We start from the raw sequence: 14,976 nt of genomic DNA on the forward strand, positions 1-14,976 counted from the left end.
TACCTTTCTGTAATCTCCTTTTTAAGATGACATTTTTGTACTTTCCAACACTTCTGAAAAAACTTCCATTTATTATTTTTTGTGCTACAGAAATTTACTGTGTTTGGTGACTGCTTTTGAAATACCTCAACTGAGGGCAATCCAGACAAAATGCTTGGCTGTTCATTTAGAAACAAAACATGAACACAATCTGTTGACACCAATGCAATGTGTGGCAGAAGAGGAAGGGAAACCCTTCATCTGGGTCTCAGAAGGCAAGCTTCCTGTGATGGGAAAGGATCACAGGATAATGAAGAGTGTTAAATCTGTACCAAACATACACAGCAATGATGTGAGGAGAGCTTATGGTTCGGAATGTTATTTACAATTTTGGATAGACAAGACAGAAAGCTGGTCAGTGAGGAAGGCCTCATTGAACTTGTCGTTCGTTGTCTTAAATCCCTCTCTGCATGAATTATATAGTAATTGATTCAAACAGAGGTAATTGAAACTATCATACATAACAGTTTGCTTACTGTTAGGTAATGACCTCTCAAAGTCCGTCCCCTTTTTCATTACAGCGTGTAACGTTTGGTACCTGAATTCAGTGGAGATGGAGTCCCTCACGGGTTACCAGGCAGTACAGAAAGCCTTGAGCCTGACACTGATGCAAGATCCTTCTCCTATCTCAACCGTTGTCCATTTCAAGGTGTCTGCACAGGGAATCACGCTGACAGATAATCAAAGAAAGTAAGCAAAAGAGGGATGGGAAGAGAATATCCAGCCTTGTCCCCAACAAGTGTTGGCTGCTGTTGATTTGATTTTCCTAGTTCTGCAGTCTCTGTCTCAGAGGATAACAGGATTGTCGAATGACGGTGACAGTGTCAGCTGTCTGCAGTACTGGAGGATCAGTCTTTTAAACTATGGACTTTACTTCCACATGGTCGCTTTTACCTCTAGAAGTTCAGTTTGCCATGGCATTTTTTTCATTGTTGTTATTTCTTATGAAAAGGGAAAGTAATGGCTTTGCCCACATTTGATATTCAGCCTGTCTCGTGAAATAGTTTATCTTCATGGCATTTTTCACCAGTCTCACTGAACATATTTGGCCTAAGCAGACACAGTATTTGAAATAGTGCTTTGAATAACCTGTAAAATACTATGATAAAAAGTTAATCTATATTTACTTTGTACTGAATGATAGTAAGGCTACCACAAATCTTTAGATTTGAAAACTGGCAATAACAAAGGAGGGACAACAGGAATTTATTATAGGTTTAAAAAAAAAAAAAGTGCCTCAGTTCTTAATACCATGAGGTCTGCAGGTGTTTATAGCAAGGACAAAACCTTAAATTATAATGCCTAGGAGTGCGTATATTTTGAAACTTAATATAACCAAATTATTCACAAGTTCCAAGAAGTTGCATTTCCCACTGATGTGGTATCTAAATGGCCAGTTTTTAGAAAAAATATGTCATAGATCTAGTTCGTTTTCTTAGCTTGAGGATCAGTTTTCTTTTGGTTCAAAAACTTGACAATACCATTCTAAATATGGATTTATTTGATTGGAGCAATTCAGGTGGCTTTCAAAGTCACTCAGAGATAGCAAAAAGAATATATCACCATTATTAAATTTATATTAAATGTAATTTATTTTTCAGATCTGTTTTTTGTTTAAAATTTTAAGCACCTTAAATATTGCTAAAACTTATTTTATTTATTCCTATCCAGGCTTTTTTTTCGGCGACATTATCCAGTCAACACTGTTATTTTCTGTGCTTTGGATCCACAGGACAGAAAGTAAGGAAGACAAGCAGTATTTCTAATATGTTGTTTGTATCGTTGATCAACAGAAAAAAAACTAACATAGGTTTCATTTTTATTTCTCCATTTCTTTCTTTTTTTTTAACTGCTTCCTTAATGGACAAGATGGATGAAAGATGGCCTTTCTGCAAAGTAAGTGGACACATGGCTGAGTCTCTTTTAACTGAATGTTTTAGGAATATCATTACAGTGATCAGTTTCTTAGTGTTCTAAACTATCTTTGTCAGAGATGCAGAAGGGAAAGCAGCTGTTCAGAGACAAAAGTCTGTCAGCCAGCTGTAATTAGACTTCAGTTACTTCATCTGCACCTCTACAAGTCAGGGTCTAAATATGTGATGGTGGGATGTCTGGAGCCAGAGCTAGCATGGTTTATTTATGTTGCAGGTCTGTGATTTGACTGAAGTTTCAGAAATGAAGACAGAGCCATTTGCTACTCAGTTTTGTGTTCTACTTCTCCAGCAACACTAACACAAGCTTACTTGTCTCATTTAGACTGATAGCTTTAAAAAAAAAACCCCGCACACAGAACATAGGTGAAAACAGTCCCAGTAATACTAGTGTGTGGCATAAATATATAATTACTAGGGGACTGTAAAGTATTTTCTCTTGAAGGCAAACATAGTTGTCCCCCGTTACCAAAAGAAAAAACTGTAACAAAGCTCAGGCACCGATTTCTGGAAAGGAACAGAAATAGATGGCTTAAGTCCTATTTCCAGTACTCTGCCCACTGAGATATTGGCCCTCAGAACCTCTCTTTAGGCAATTCCTGACACACCACACCACACACCCCCCAAGGCAGGTAAGAGAACAGCAGTATTGAATCAGATTAAATATATCCCCAGGGTCAGCAACATGTCTCTAACAGCAAACAATACAGGATGCAATATAGACAGTAGAAGGAAGGGGACAGTCTCCTCCCCTGATTCTGGCCGTCCTGAACCACTCAGGAGCTCCTGAGTTGGCTGGTGCATCTGGACCGCTGTGTTTAGCAGTCACATGGGACCTTGTCCATCAGAGTAGATGAAGTCTGATTTGCACTTTGGGTTTCTGTGGTATGTTTTTTTGCTTTCTGAAACAAGGCAATGCCTATCTGTCTTTTCTCTGATATACTGTGATTGTTGCTCTTGCAGAGTATTTGGATTCGTTGCCAGGAAGCAAGGCAGTGCCACAGACAACATATGTCACCTATTTGCAGAGCATGATCCAGAGCAACCTGCCAGCGCCATTGTGAACTTTGTATCAAAGGTCATGATTGGATCCCAGAAGAAGATCTGATGCCTTTCCATTCTTGACTCGGAGCTCTTCGCTGACTTCACTGAAGGAAAGCACTGTGACAGGGAGAAGGCCTATTCAGCAGCAATGTCTGAACCTTGTAATTCCCAAGAAGGAAAGCAGAGGATGATGTATCTGCATTGTGTTTGCAAGAGTTCAGCCTTTTTTTTGAAGATGCCTCTGACTTAACAAAGCATTATTTCTTTGTTTTTATATCAAAGAACAAAATGAAAGAAGCTGGGCGCCACCCAAACCAACGTAGCCCGTACCTGAATGAAGCATAAATGAAAAGCTTTTCTCCTGAATGGTTTCTAATACATTTTCACATGCTGTTTCTCACCATTTATTGGAGCAGAAATACTCACTAGACTGTGCTACCTTTTTGTGCAGAAAATGTTTTGTATAACTTCCGCAAAGACACTTGCCATAGTTGCATCAATGGTAGCTATAGGCCTTGCAAACATGCTCTTAAGAGATTAATGGTCTGAGAAAGACTGTTTGCTCTTCCCTTCATCTTTGTGTGATCAGTGATGAGAACTGAATGGAGAAAGGGGAAGATGTATGTGAAGAGAAGGTTTGTGCAAGTTGATTTCTGATAAGAAAGGAGCAGCAATGTGGAATATTCAGGGAGATTGCTTTGTATGTAGTGTTAAGAAGGCTGGGCTGGTTTACTTTGAAAAGTTTTAAATAGGGGAGAGGTGGTAGAACAAAAAAAGGTTGCCTGGAAATCTATTCTGTAATCGGGGGGTTTTTTGTATTATTATTATTTTTTTATCCACAGAACTAAGCAGGGAAGATTCTGTATTTTAATAATTACAGGATAAAAATGAGGGAAAAGCAAAGAAGAAAATTTTATAATTTATATATTTTTACCTGTGAAGATTATTTATAGTAGATCTCAGATCTTGATATGTCACATGGATATTCTTAAAATAGGCCATTGTTGAGCTTTGCCTCTTTAGTGCTGTTTTGCATAAGTAAAAGTGTGTATAGCTTGTGCCTTGCTATAGACAATAGAGTCTCATATTTTGTCCTTTGTCTTACAGTGACAAGATACTTCCCATTTCCTGTCTCTGCAAAACTGTTCTGGTAGTAACATTTGTTCCCCTACCTAATACATAATTATAGATTATTTTGGCCTCCTTTTTATTGGAATTTTGGGGATTTTTTGGCTTTTTTTTATCTGTAGGAATTATTTGTGGTTTTTAATTTTTTTTTAATAATATCTTGAGTCAGGAAGTCCAAAAGGGAATGGAATTTGGTTTGTTACTCTGTCTCATTACTTGAGAGCATTTACATCATGATTTCTACAACCACCACACTTGTACATATCTCTGTATCTTTCTAAACACATAGGTATTTTAAATGCATAACACAGTGCTAGTTAGCTGTACAGAAAATTGATGCACTCGGTTACAGTGGAAACCTTTGTGAGGAGATGTCTACTGTGTAATTCCCATTCATTCAAAAAAGAGCAGTACTAGACCCCCGTATGAGAACGGATGCTAATAAAGCGGCTTCAGTGTGACAGTACTGAAAAATTTCATTGCCTGTATTTCTTTGCTCTGTGGCTGTCAACACTATATTAATAACCTGAAGAATAAAATGACATACTAAATTCGGCATGCCCGTGCCTGAGGCACTGGATTAACTAGTAACTGTACCCACTTGGAGGATTTAATCCTTTTATCCATGTTTACTAAATAATGATTAAATGGAATGGGAAACTCTGGTTGGGCTATACAGTAAGAAGGTTCCACCAATTTGAACTACACTTGTCCTGTATAAGTTATGATCTCTTTTGTATTAACAACTCTCTTCCTATTTCCGAAAGAATTAAGACCTTGGAAATGTTATTCAGTGACCATAGCCAAAGTGTTACCAAATTATTTGTGTAACTATGAATTTTGTATAAATAACTTTATACTTTTTAAAAGGAAGGGGGTGGAGAAGAGAGGGAGAGAGAAGAGAGATTGGAAGTTTAATGTATTTGGACCAGGAAGTGGTGTATTAGTAGCAGTGAGCATTGGATGTGTGTAGAAGGGTGAAGCAATCCAAAGTGTAGTAGCTACCGTTGAAGCAACAAAGGCAAGTGCCTCTTATTAGTACCAAATAATTGTGTTCTTCTGACACAGGAATACTACTTAAATGGTGTTTATGTACCATCCAAAAAAGAATGCAGTTCTTACTTTAGGAGCTTTGATCCTTTTGAAATATATGAAAACGAGTTTCCTTTTAATATTCTTTTGATGCACCAAGAACCCAGTTACCTAATTTAGTCAGCCAGTTGGAGCCCAGTGAATTTCTTCAGCTGACATCTCAATTAGATTTAAGTCTCAATTGGATTTAAAGCTGATGCATTGTGAGCATTGAAATGAGGAATTTTTTACTCTATTTTTTCATTTCTGTAGATGATACTTAAATTTTAGCGTGTCTTGTTAGACACCAAGTGTTGGCCTTTGGGCTCAAAATAATGTGTCTTTTTTTTTTCCCCTATGTAATATCATTTACATTCAGGGCCTTATTTTTTATTCCTTGTGCTTTCTCAAGGCCTGCTGAATTCAAGACCATAAGGAATTGATCGCTGACACTCCTGGTGGTGTTTCCTGGGAGTTTAGCTCTACTTGGTAAGTGGGAATAAAAAAGTTGCCCTGTTTCTAAGGGAGGTTTTCTATTATGCATTCCTTTGGATGGTATATTGCCATGTGCTTTTGCTTTTTAATGAATGAAAAAATGCACAAAGCAAGATAGTTCAGTATGTACCATTGTGTAGTGTATGTAGAAAGATAATCATGAAACTTTATGTTCATGGCAAATACAAGACTAAATAGTTAATAGAGCACTTTCTTTCAAGGTTTTTGGTAGATGTGTATATGCAGTTTCATAACTAATGGCAGCAAGTTGACACAGGTATTTAGCCAGACTCTTATTAACCTTCTTAGTAAATGTAGTACTATAATCGTACAGTGTTAAACTACAAAAATGCTAAAAGCCATGTTTTTAATTAAATGGTTTCCATGTATCCAACAGTATCTTTAAAAACTTTAATGTTTCCTTCTTGGATTTACCTAGTAGTGAAAATTTTTGCCTTTTTCTTGAAACTGTAAAGAAGCATTAAAAGGTATCCAGTATGTAAATGAATGTTCTATAAATTCTTTGTATAGTCATTTTCTCTGCTGTTCAGATATCACCTCTATTCAGATTCTAATAAAATTATGAATGTGAAATTTCACAACGCAATGTTACAGGGCAGTCTGTTCTGAAAGAAAGTTACCTTCTGGCATTCAAAACCAGCTAATAAGCAAAACCGTCTTGGTGAAGAATAGGTTGTGGGCTGAAACAGGGGTTTAGTTTTGTTTCTTAAAGATTTCTTTCACAGACTTGACTTCACGTAAGTCTGTGTTAGTGGTTCAAGTCTAGTTAAAACATATGATTTTCCTAGTTCATTTGTGGTTTCAATGGTATGAAAGTGCCTTTTGTCTGCATTGCATATTTCAGTGTAAGAAGGATGAATATATGATGTCACCTTCTGAGATGTCTGCACCCATTTAATTGTGCTTCCACAGTGACTACATTGGAAAAACTTCCAGAGGAGCATGGGGGCGGGGGTGGTGAGAAATCTAACCCCTAGCTGAAATAGCTCTCTGAATACAAAATTTGTGCATCAGCCACACATTGAAGGTTGAGTTTTCTACATGCTTTATTGGATTATTCTGAGACTGATAAACTCTGGTATGTCGTTGTGGTTTAACCCAGCAGGCAGCTAAAACAACCACACAGCCATTAGTTCACTCCCCCTGCCATGGGATGGGGGAGAGAATCAGGGAAAAAGTAAAATTCGTGGGTTGAGATTAAAAAAAAAAAAAAAGGACAGAAAAGGATAATAATTATAATTAAAAAGAAATATACAAAACAAGTGATATACAGCACAACTGCTCACCACCCGCTGACCAATGCCCAGCTAGTTTGCGAGCCACAGCCCTCCCTGGCCAGCTCCCTCCAGCTTATATACTGACAAGACATCATATGGTATGGAATATCCCTTTGGCCAGTTTGGGTCAGCTGTCCTGGCTGTGTCCCCTCCCAGCTTCTTGTGCACCTCCTGCAGAAGGCTCATGCCCCTCACTGGCAGGGCCTGGGAAGCTGGAAAGTCCTTGACTTAGTTAGTACTTAGTACTTGACTTAGTAAGTACTACTTAGCAACAACTAAACATTAGTGTGTTATCAACATTATTTTCATACTAAATCCAAAACACAGCACTATACCAGCTACTAGGAAGAAAGTAGCCGAAACCAGGACAGTTATGCTAATACCTTTTCTATGAGGCTTAGGCTGGCAGGAATTTTTCCTTCAGTGTGCTTCACTGTTGTTCATCACTACAGGCCATCATGAGGTTTATGCATGGGCGTAACACATAGCAGTTACTTGTGAAAAGTATTCATCTTTTATTGGAATGAATTATAAAGTGGAACGGATGACAAGGATGCAGCAGTAAAATGGATCTTCTGTGTCAGAGTCCAGTCTCCTGTTAAACTCTCGTTCTTGAACTCAGATGCCATTGTGCACGCGTGCTGCTGTTGCTCCTCTTTGAAGGCTGCTCTGGGGTCTCTTTGCTCCAGTGGATGAAAATATGCTTTCAGTATTCATCCTAAATGTATTTACAGCTAGTTTATATGCAGTTATGCCAGCATTGTCTCATAGCATGAATAACTGTTTTCTCCCCGAGGTATTTATAGCAAGACATCTGACCCCCTTTGTGTTCCTCAGTCTTCCTTTGGCAAGGCTAAACAAGTCAGCACTCAGACCTTACATTTTTGTCTTTGAAAGGGTACAGAGGCCTGTTCTTTTTTACTCTTTATCAGTTAAATCATTTATTTGGCAGGACCCTGAAGTGAACAGCCAGACATTTTAGAAGGGGCAAAAGGTGCTGTCTTGTGATTTTTAAAATATTTATATTAGAAAACTCTTGGAACAAGAAAAGTTGGCCCACCAGATATGCAGAGTAAACCCCTCCTCTGCTTCTGCTGTTGACACCTAGCGCAAGGGATACAATAGCATAAACTACATCAGGCACAAAGGAAATTATGAGGGCAAATAGCTAAAGAAGTTCTCAAAGACATAAGTCAGAAACAGGAAGTTTGCAGGAGACTTAACAAGGGCAAAGGGGAGCTATTAGGGAATTTAAGGATCTTGCTGAATAACTGAGAAGGGTTCACGTTACATGTCACTGCAAGGTATATCAAACCAGGACTATTCCCTTCCTTTGAAGACATTTAGTGTCTTGCATAAAGCACAAATGTTTGTGCCAATTTTAATGTTTTAATATTTGCAGAATCACAGTTGAGTTTGGTCGAGTGTGGAAGGGACCTCAGGAGGTCATCTGGTCCAACTGCCCTGTTCAAACAGGGCCATCTACAGCCAGTTGCCCAGGAGGATGTCCAGATGGCTTTTGAGTATCTCAAGGGATGGAGACTCCACAACCTCCTTGGGCAACCTGTTCCAGTGCTTGGTTACCCTCACAGTAAAAGTGCTTCCTGATGTTCAGAGGGAACCTCCTGTGTTTCAGTTTGTGCCCATTGCCTCTGGTCCTGTCAGTGGGCACCACTGAAAAGAGCCTGGCTCCATCCTCTTTGCATCCTACCTGCCAGTATTTATACACATTGCTGAGATGCCCCTGAGCCTTTTCCAGAACTGAACAGTTCCAGCTCTCTCAGCCTTTCCTCATACAAGAGATGCTCCAGTCCCTTCTTCATCTTTGTGGCCCTTCACTGGGCTCTGTGCAGTGTGTCCATGTCTCTTTTATATGGGGGAGCCCAGAACTGGACACAGTGCTCCAGGTGTGGCCTCACCAGTGCTGTGTAGAGGGGAAGGATCACCTCCTTCGACCTGCCAGCAACACTTGGCCTAACGCAGCACAGGATACCAGTAGCCTTCTTTGCCACAGGAGCCCATTGCTGGTTCATGTTCAACTTGGTGTCCACCAGGACCTCCAGGTCCTTTTCTGCCAAGCTACTTTCCAGCTGAGTGGTCCCCAGCATGTACTGATGCGTGAGGTTGTTCCTTACCAGGTGCAGGACTTTGCACTTCTCCTCGCTGAACTTCATTTCTCCAGCCTGTTGAGGTCATGATGGATGCCAGCATGCTCCTTTGGCCTATCAACTGCTCCTCCCGGTTTCGTGTCATCAGAAAACTTTCTGAGGGTACACTCTTCCCCATGATCCAGGTCATTGATTAAGATGTTAAACAGGACTGGACCCAATATAGGACCCCTGGGGTACACCACTAGTTACCAGCTTCCAACTAGATCTCGCACTGCTGATCAGCACTCTTGGGGCCAGCTATTCAGCCAGTTTTCAGTTCAACTCACTGTCTGCTCATCTAGCCCCTACATCAACAGCTGTATGAGGGTGTAATGGGAGACAGTGTCAAAGGCCATACTGAAGTCCAGGAAGACAATATCCACTGCTTTCCCCTCATCTACCAAGCCAGTCATTTTACCACAGAAGGTTATCAGGTTGACCAAGGATGACTTCCCCTTGATGAAGCTGTGCTGACTCCACAAAGATGATCAGGGGGCTGGAGCACCTTTGCTATGAGGACATGCTGAGACAGTTGGGGATGTTCAGCCTGGAGAAGAGAAGGCCTCAGGGACACCTTATAGCAGCATTCTAGTTCTTGAAGGGGGCCTACAGCAAAGATGGAGAGGGACTGTTTACAAGGGAGTGTAGTGATAGGACAAGGGGTAGTGGTTTTAAACTGAAAGAGGGTAGATTTAGATTGGATGTAAGGAAGGTATTGTTTACTATGAAGGTGATGAGACACTGGAACAGGTTGCCCAAAGAAGTTGTAGATGCCCCATCTCTCAAAGAGTTCAAGACCAGGTTAGATGGGGCTTTGAGCAACTGTTCTAGTGGAGGGTGTCCCTGCCCATGGCAGGGGCGTTGGAACTAGATGATCTTTAAGGTGCCTTCCAACCCAAACCATTCTATGATTCTATAATCCACAAACAGCTAGTGCTTTATGCCATGAAGATTTATTCTTTGATACACAATTTCGGCAGTGTTATTTGGAAACTGGTCCAGGTTGCAACCAAGTGCTTGTGCCCTCCCAGTAATCTAAGCAGTCTTAAAAAATGGATTCACCTCAAATTCCTGCATGGCCTTTTAAAAAACTAAGCCTTTAAAAGTACATTTTCATCATTGTAAAAATCTTCTAACATCTTTGGTAAAAAGTTGTCTCAAGAGCTCTTGAAAAAGCAGAATTAGCTTTTTACATAACAATGACTTTTTTCTGGTATTGTGTACATACTGTCCTCAAATTTTTTATTAATCTACAGCCATTTATATCCTGCTTAATTAAATCTGACTTTTGGCCTTTTTCCTGTTGCCACCTGTATTATACACGTCATGATTTGTTTGTAAAGCAGATGTCAGCTATGAAAGAAAATACAGGAAAACAAGCTTAGATGAAATGTACAATGGATGGGGAATCAAAATGTGAGATGGAATTGGTCCACAAAATTTGCATGCTTATGTTTACTGCAGTAGAATAATCCAGCTGTAAAAATAAACAGAACTATGTTGATTTGCATATTGACATACTAGTTTCCAGCCTTTTCGTTCGCAAGCTAACGTGAAACTCTCATTGAAGTGGCTGATAGCTGTTTATACCTAGAACATGCAGGTGATGAGAGGAGGCACTCAGACCTCAGCAGGAAGCTTCCCAGCACACAAACTTCTCCCTGCATATGAAAATAGTTAAAATGCATTCATATAACTGAGTGCTATAGCAAACTCTCAGACATATTCTCATATATAAGCATGTTTTGCTCCAAGTGACAAAGAAGGACAGCAACCCCCAAAAGTAACTGCTAGATGAAATCATTGTCCATGTGGGAGCACTCAAACAACTTTTGACCACTTTAGTCTCTTTCCATAGCAAGTGCCAGGCATTTGAAATAGCACTTAGAAGTCTTTGAAGGATTTTTATGAAGAAATTTGTCTTAATGTGTCAGTCTGTTTCCTCAGAAGGCAGTATTGATCGTGTAGTGACAAACCAACAGTATATGGTATATACATGCACTGAGACTTGTGGATATGAATTTGTTCCTGTCAAATATATACTTGATCTCACATTGTCTAGTTAATTGGAGAACATCCAGATTGGATATTTTTTTTTATTTTTTTCTGGGTTATTTCTTAGAACCACCCATATTTGTTCCTCAGAAGAAGTGGAAAAAACATGGTTCATATCTTTGCAATGGTAATTTTTAGTCACATTTCATGATAACGTAGCACTCACAAACCTCATTTTGTTAGAATAAGCCTTTGAAGAGCTCAGAATTTTGCTTGCTGTTACCTTTGATAAATTTGCTAGAGTTGGGATACCTTTATGTTCATGCCTAAACCTCAGCACAGTTCACCAAGTGACATGCAGTCTGTGTATACATTTTCCTATGTGCATAGTCGCACAAAGGCCATTTGTAAGGATGCATTCTCAGTAAGATTATCTAAGTGTGTAAGAACTTTTATACTAAAGCAATATGTTGCTGAGATGTAACAGGTAAGATTTTTAGAAAGCGCTGGAGAGATAAAAATCCCATGTGAGTTTGAAATCGGTGGAATCACTGTAAAAGAGAAACAATGTAAAGTGTCTCACAAGACTTCATTTAGCAATATTTTTTTGGGGGGGGGGGAGATGATTAATCATTTATAAAACTGTAGATTCCTGCATGGAAAAATCCAGTCTCAAGTTCATGTCTATAAACTAGACATGCTAGATGTTGTTGGCAAATGCTTTGAGTAGTAGACCCGTGTGGTGGGTTGACCCTGGCTGAGGGCCAGGTGCCCACCAGAGCCGCTCTATCACTCCCCTCCTTCTCTAGACAGGGGAGAAAAGGTGCAACAAAAAGCTTGTGGGTCGAGATAAGGACTGGGAGAGATCATTCTCTAATTATCATCACGAGCAAAACAGACCGAACTTAGAGAGGGAATTCATCTTATTTATTACTAAGCAAAACAGAGTAGAGGAATGAGAAATAAAACCAAATCTTAAAACACCTCCCCCCACCCCTCCCATCTTCCCGGGCTCAACTTCACTCCTGGCTTCAACCTCCGCCCCCCCGCAGCGGCACAGGGGGACGGGGAATGGGGGTTACGGTCAGTTCATCACATGTTGTTTCTGCTGCTTCTTTGTCCTCAGGGGGAGGACTCCTCTCATCGTTCCCCTGCTCCAGTGTGGGGTCCCTCTCACGGGAGACAGTCCTTCACGAACTTTTCCAACGTGAGTCCTTCCCACGGGCTACAGGCCTTCATGAACTGCTCCAGCGAGGGTCTCTTCCGTGGGCTGCAGACCTTCAGGAGCAAACTGCTCCAGCATGGGGTCCCCCACGGGGTCACAAGTCCTGCCAGCAAACCTGCTCTGGCGTGGGCTCCTCTCTCCATAGGTCCACAGGTCCTGCCAGGAGCTTGCTCCAGCGCAGGCTTCCCACGGGGTCACAGCCTCCTTCAGGTGTCTCCACCTGCTCCGGCGTGGGGTCCTCCACAGGCTGCAGGTGGAATCTCTACACCCCCTCATCCTTCCTCCATGGGCTGCAGGGGGACAGCCTGCCTCACCATGGTCTTCACCACGGGCTGCAGGGGGATCTCTGCTCTGGCGCCTGGAGCACCTCCTGCCCCTCCTTCTGCACTGACCTTGGTGTCTGCAGAGTTTCTTACATCTTCTCACTCCTCTCTCTGGCTGCAAAAGCTCTCTCTAACTGTTTTTCTCTTTCTTAAATATGTTATCACAGAGACACTGATGGGCTTGGCCTTGGCCAGTGGTGGGTCCGTCTTGGAGCCGGCTGGCATTGGCTCTGTCAGACACAGGGGAAGCTTCTAGCAGCTTCTCACAGAAGCCACCCCTGTAGCTCCCCCCGCTACCAAAACCTTGCCACGCAAACCCAACACAACCCATAAACATTAATACTATGTGAAATTTATGAATTGTTCTTGTGATTTCTGAAGTGGTAGTAAAGTTGTAGGGGTGTGCATCTGAAAAATAAGGACCTTGGCCTGTCTTTACCCAATCTGCCTATCTTATTTTTACTCTAGTAAAACTGAGTGGCTTAAAGCTTGCATTTGCCTTACATTTAGGTCAGGATAATAGCAGTAATGTAGGAAAAAATTGAAAATACGTTTGAAAATATAGTGGGAAATCTAGATATAAACAGGTCATTAAGGAAAATATAGAAGACTTTCATTGTCGACAAAAAAATGCTGACCTTGAGAACTGCAAAATTACAGAGTCTCAAGAAATCATGAGGATGTCCCAAAAGTTGCTTTGTTATTTGGGGTTTTTTGGCTTCAGATCTTCAGGAGTTCTGTAGGGTTAGACACATGCTTATTTTTAAAACTGACAGCTCAGGTTCTCATGTAATTAGCCAACTCCAAGGCCTTTATAGGAATGCAAGGCAAAGTGCTATGAGACCTTTGATAACATTGTGAGGGTCAGTAGCATTGTTTAAAGGGCTGTTTACAGGATACCTACACTATATAATGGAACTTGGCTTGTATTTTTGCTTCATATCTCTGTAAACTCTGCCCTGGACCTGGGTGTGCCTAAAGAGTGTCCAAGGGGATGGCTCTGACTTTCAAGTTATCCCTGGGATTTCTGGTCGTGCGGACAAGGCATTCCCTTTCTGCATGCTCTTCTGTCAAATATTTACAATCAAAAAAACTCAATAGAAGAAGTGCTGATTTTTTTTTTCCTTATTGTTTCCTCCTGATCTTGTTGTCCCAAAACTGGGGGTTCATTTACCTGGTGTGCAACATACCAATATACACACAGAGCAGAGGTATTTTATTGCATATTTGGCAGATACAGGTGTCTGTCCCAAGACAGCACAACAAAGCTCCAAATCAGTGACTATTTATACATACAACATTAACATATTCATCTTTCTAGTACATATGCATTGTTATTCTATTAAATTATTGGTTTAGATTTCTTCATCTAGCATGCAAACTAGAAGGCATGCTCAGTTCTTTTCTCCGCCTTTATATTTTGAGTAGGTGGTATAATTAGGGTGAGTGGTCCATGGGTCGGTGGTTGCGATCTCCCCTTGTTGGAATTACCTTTCCCCTAATTTCCTTCTTTGGCAATCCTCAATGATTCTTCAAGGCTTGTTGGTCAAACTAACAATTTATCAGTTACGCTTTTACTTCTTGACAATCACGTCTTCATTAGTACATTGTTTAGATATACATTAACTGACACAGGGATAGGATTATACAATGGTCGCCCTTAGCAGCAATAGTCTTGGTTACACTTGATTTTGCTGTAACAATCATCTGACCTACTGGTGGGGCGATGTAGCCAAAGAGCTGTAGTGATGCAGCTGATGGTAGCCCAGCCCGAGGGAGGAGGATGCTTGAGCAGCTCCTAGGAAGCCGTTGTTCTGTTTTTCTACTTCTCAGTTAATCACTATTTGCCACGGACGCCGGAGGAGGAGGAGCGGCGGCGGCAGCCACGCACACGAGGAGGGACACGCGCAGACAGGCACAGGCTTGCCTGAGCAGCGGGCGTTCCCTCAGCAACTGACCCCGGACCCGCTGATTGGACTAGACAGCAAGGGGCGGAGCCTGCGCCCGGCAGCGCGGGAGATTTAAGCAGGTGAAAATACTCAGCTTGGTAGGTTGTAACGGGTGAGTATGTATGTTTCCTGGTGGGTGGGTGGCAGCAAGATGACCATCTAGCGAATGGGAGTGTCCTCTGCTTCTCCTGGGCACTAGAAAGTACCAGGCAGAACCAATGTAGCCATACAGATGGAGCTCCTGTTCAACCATGTGAACACCCAGGTTTCCAGCTGGGGGGGATGTGTGAAGGGACATTCCTAGAGGTGGAAAGTAATTGTAAGCAAG

General features: G+C 41.2%; 1 protein-coding gene across 6 annotated transcripts in view; it reads left to right on the top strand.

The window, feature by feature from the left end:
• Positions 1 to 6,310, top strand: part of TNS3 (tensin 3) — a 249,691-nt gene extending 243,381 nt beyond the window's left edge. For all 6 annotated transcript variants that reach the window (XM_075745266.1, XM_075745267.1, XM_075745269.1 and 3 more), the window contains 4 exons: positions 561 to 729; positions 1,711 to 1,779; positions 1,909 to 1,935; positions 2,934 to 6,310. In XM_075745266.1, coding sequence (XP_075601381.1) covers positions 561 to 729; positions 1,711 to 1,779; positions 1,909 to 1,935; positions 2,934 to 3,078 — 410 coding nt within the window. In that variant the 3' untranslated portion in view covers positions 3,079 to 6,310. The remainder of the gene's footprint in view (positions 1 to 560; positions 730 to 1,710; positions 1,780 to 1,908; positions 1,936 to 2,933) is intronic.
• The last annotated feature ends 8,666 nt before the right edge of the window (positions 6,311 to 14,976 follow it).

This window comes from Balearica regulorum, chromosome 2 (genome assembly GCF_011004875.1).
Source record: "Balearica regulorum gibbericeps isolate bBalReg1 chromosome 2, bBalReg1.pri, whole genome shotgun sequence".
Taxonomy (NCBI): Eukaryota; Metazoa; Chordata; class Aves; order Gruiformes; family Gruidae; genus Balearica; species Balearica regulorum.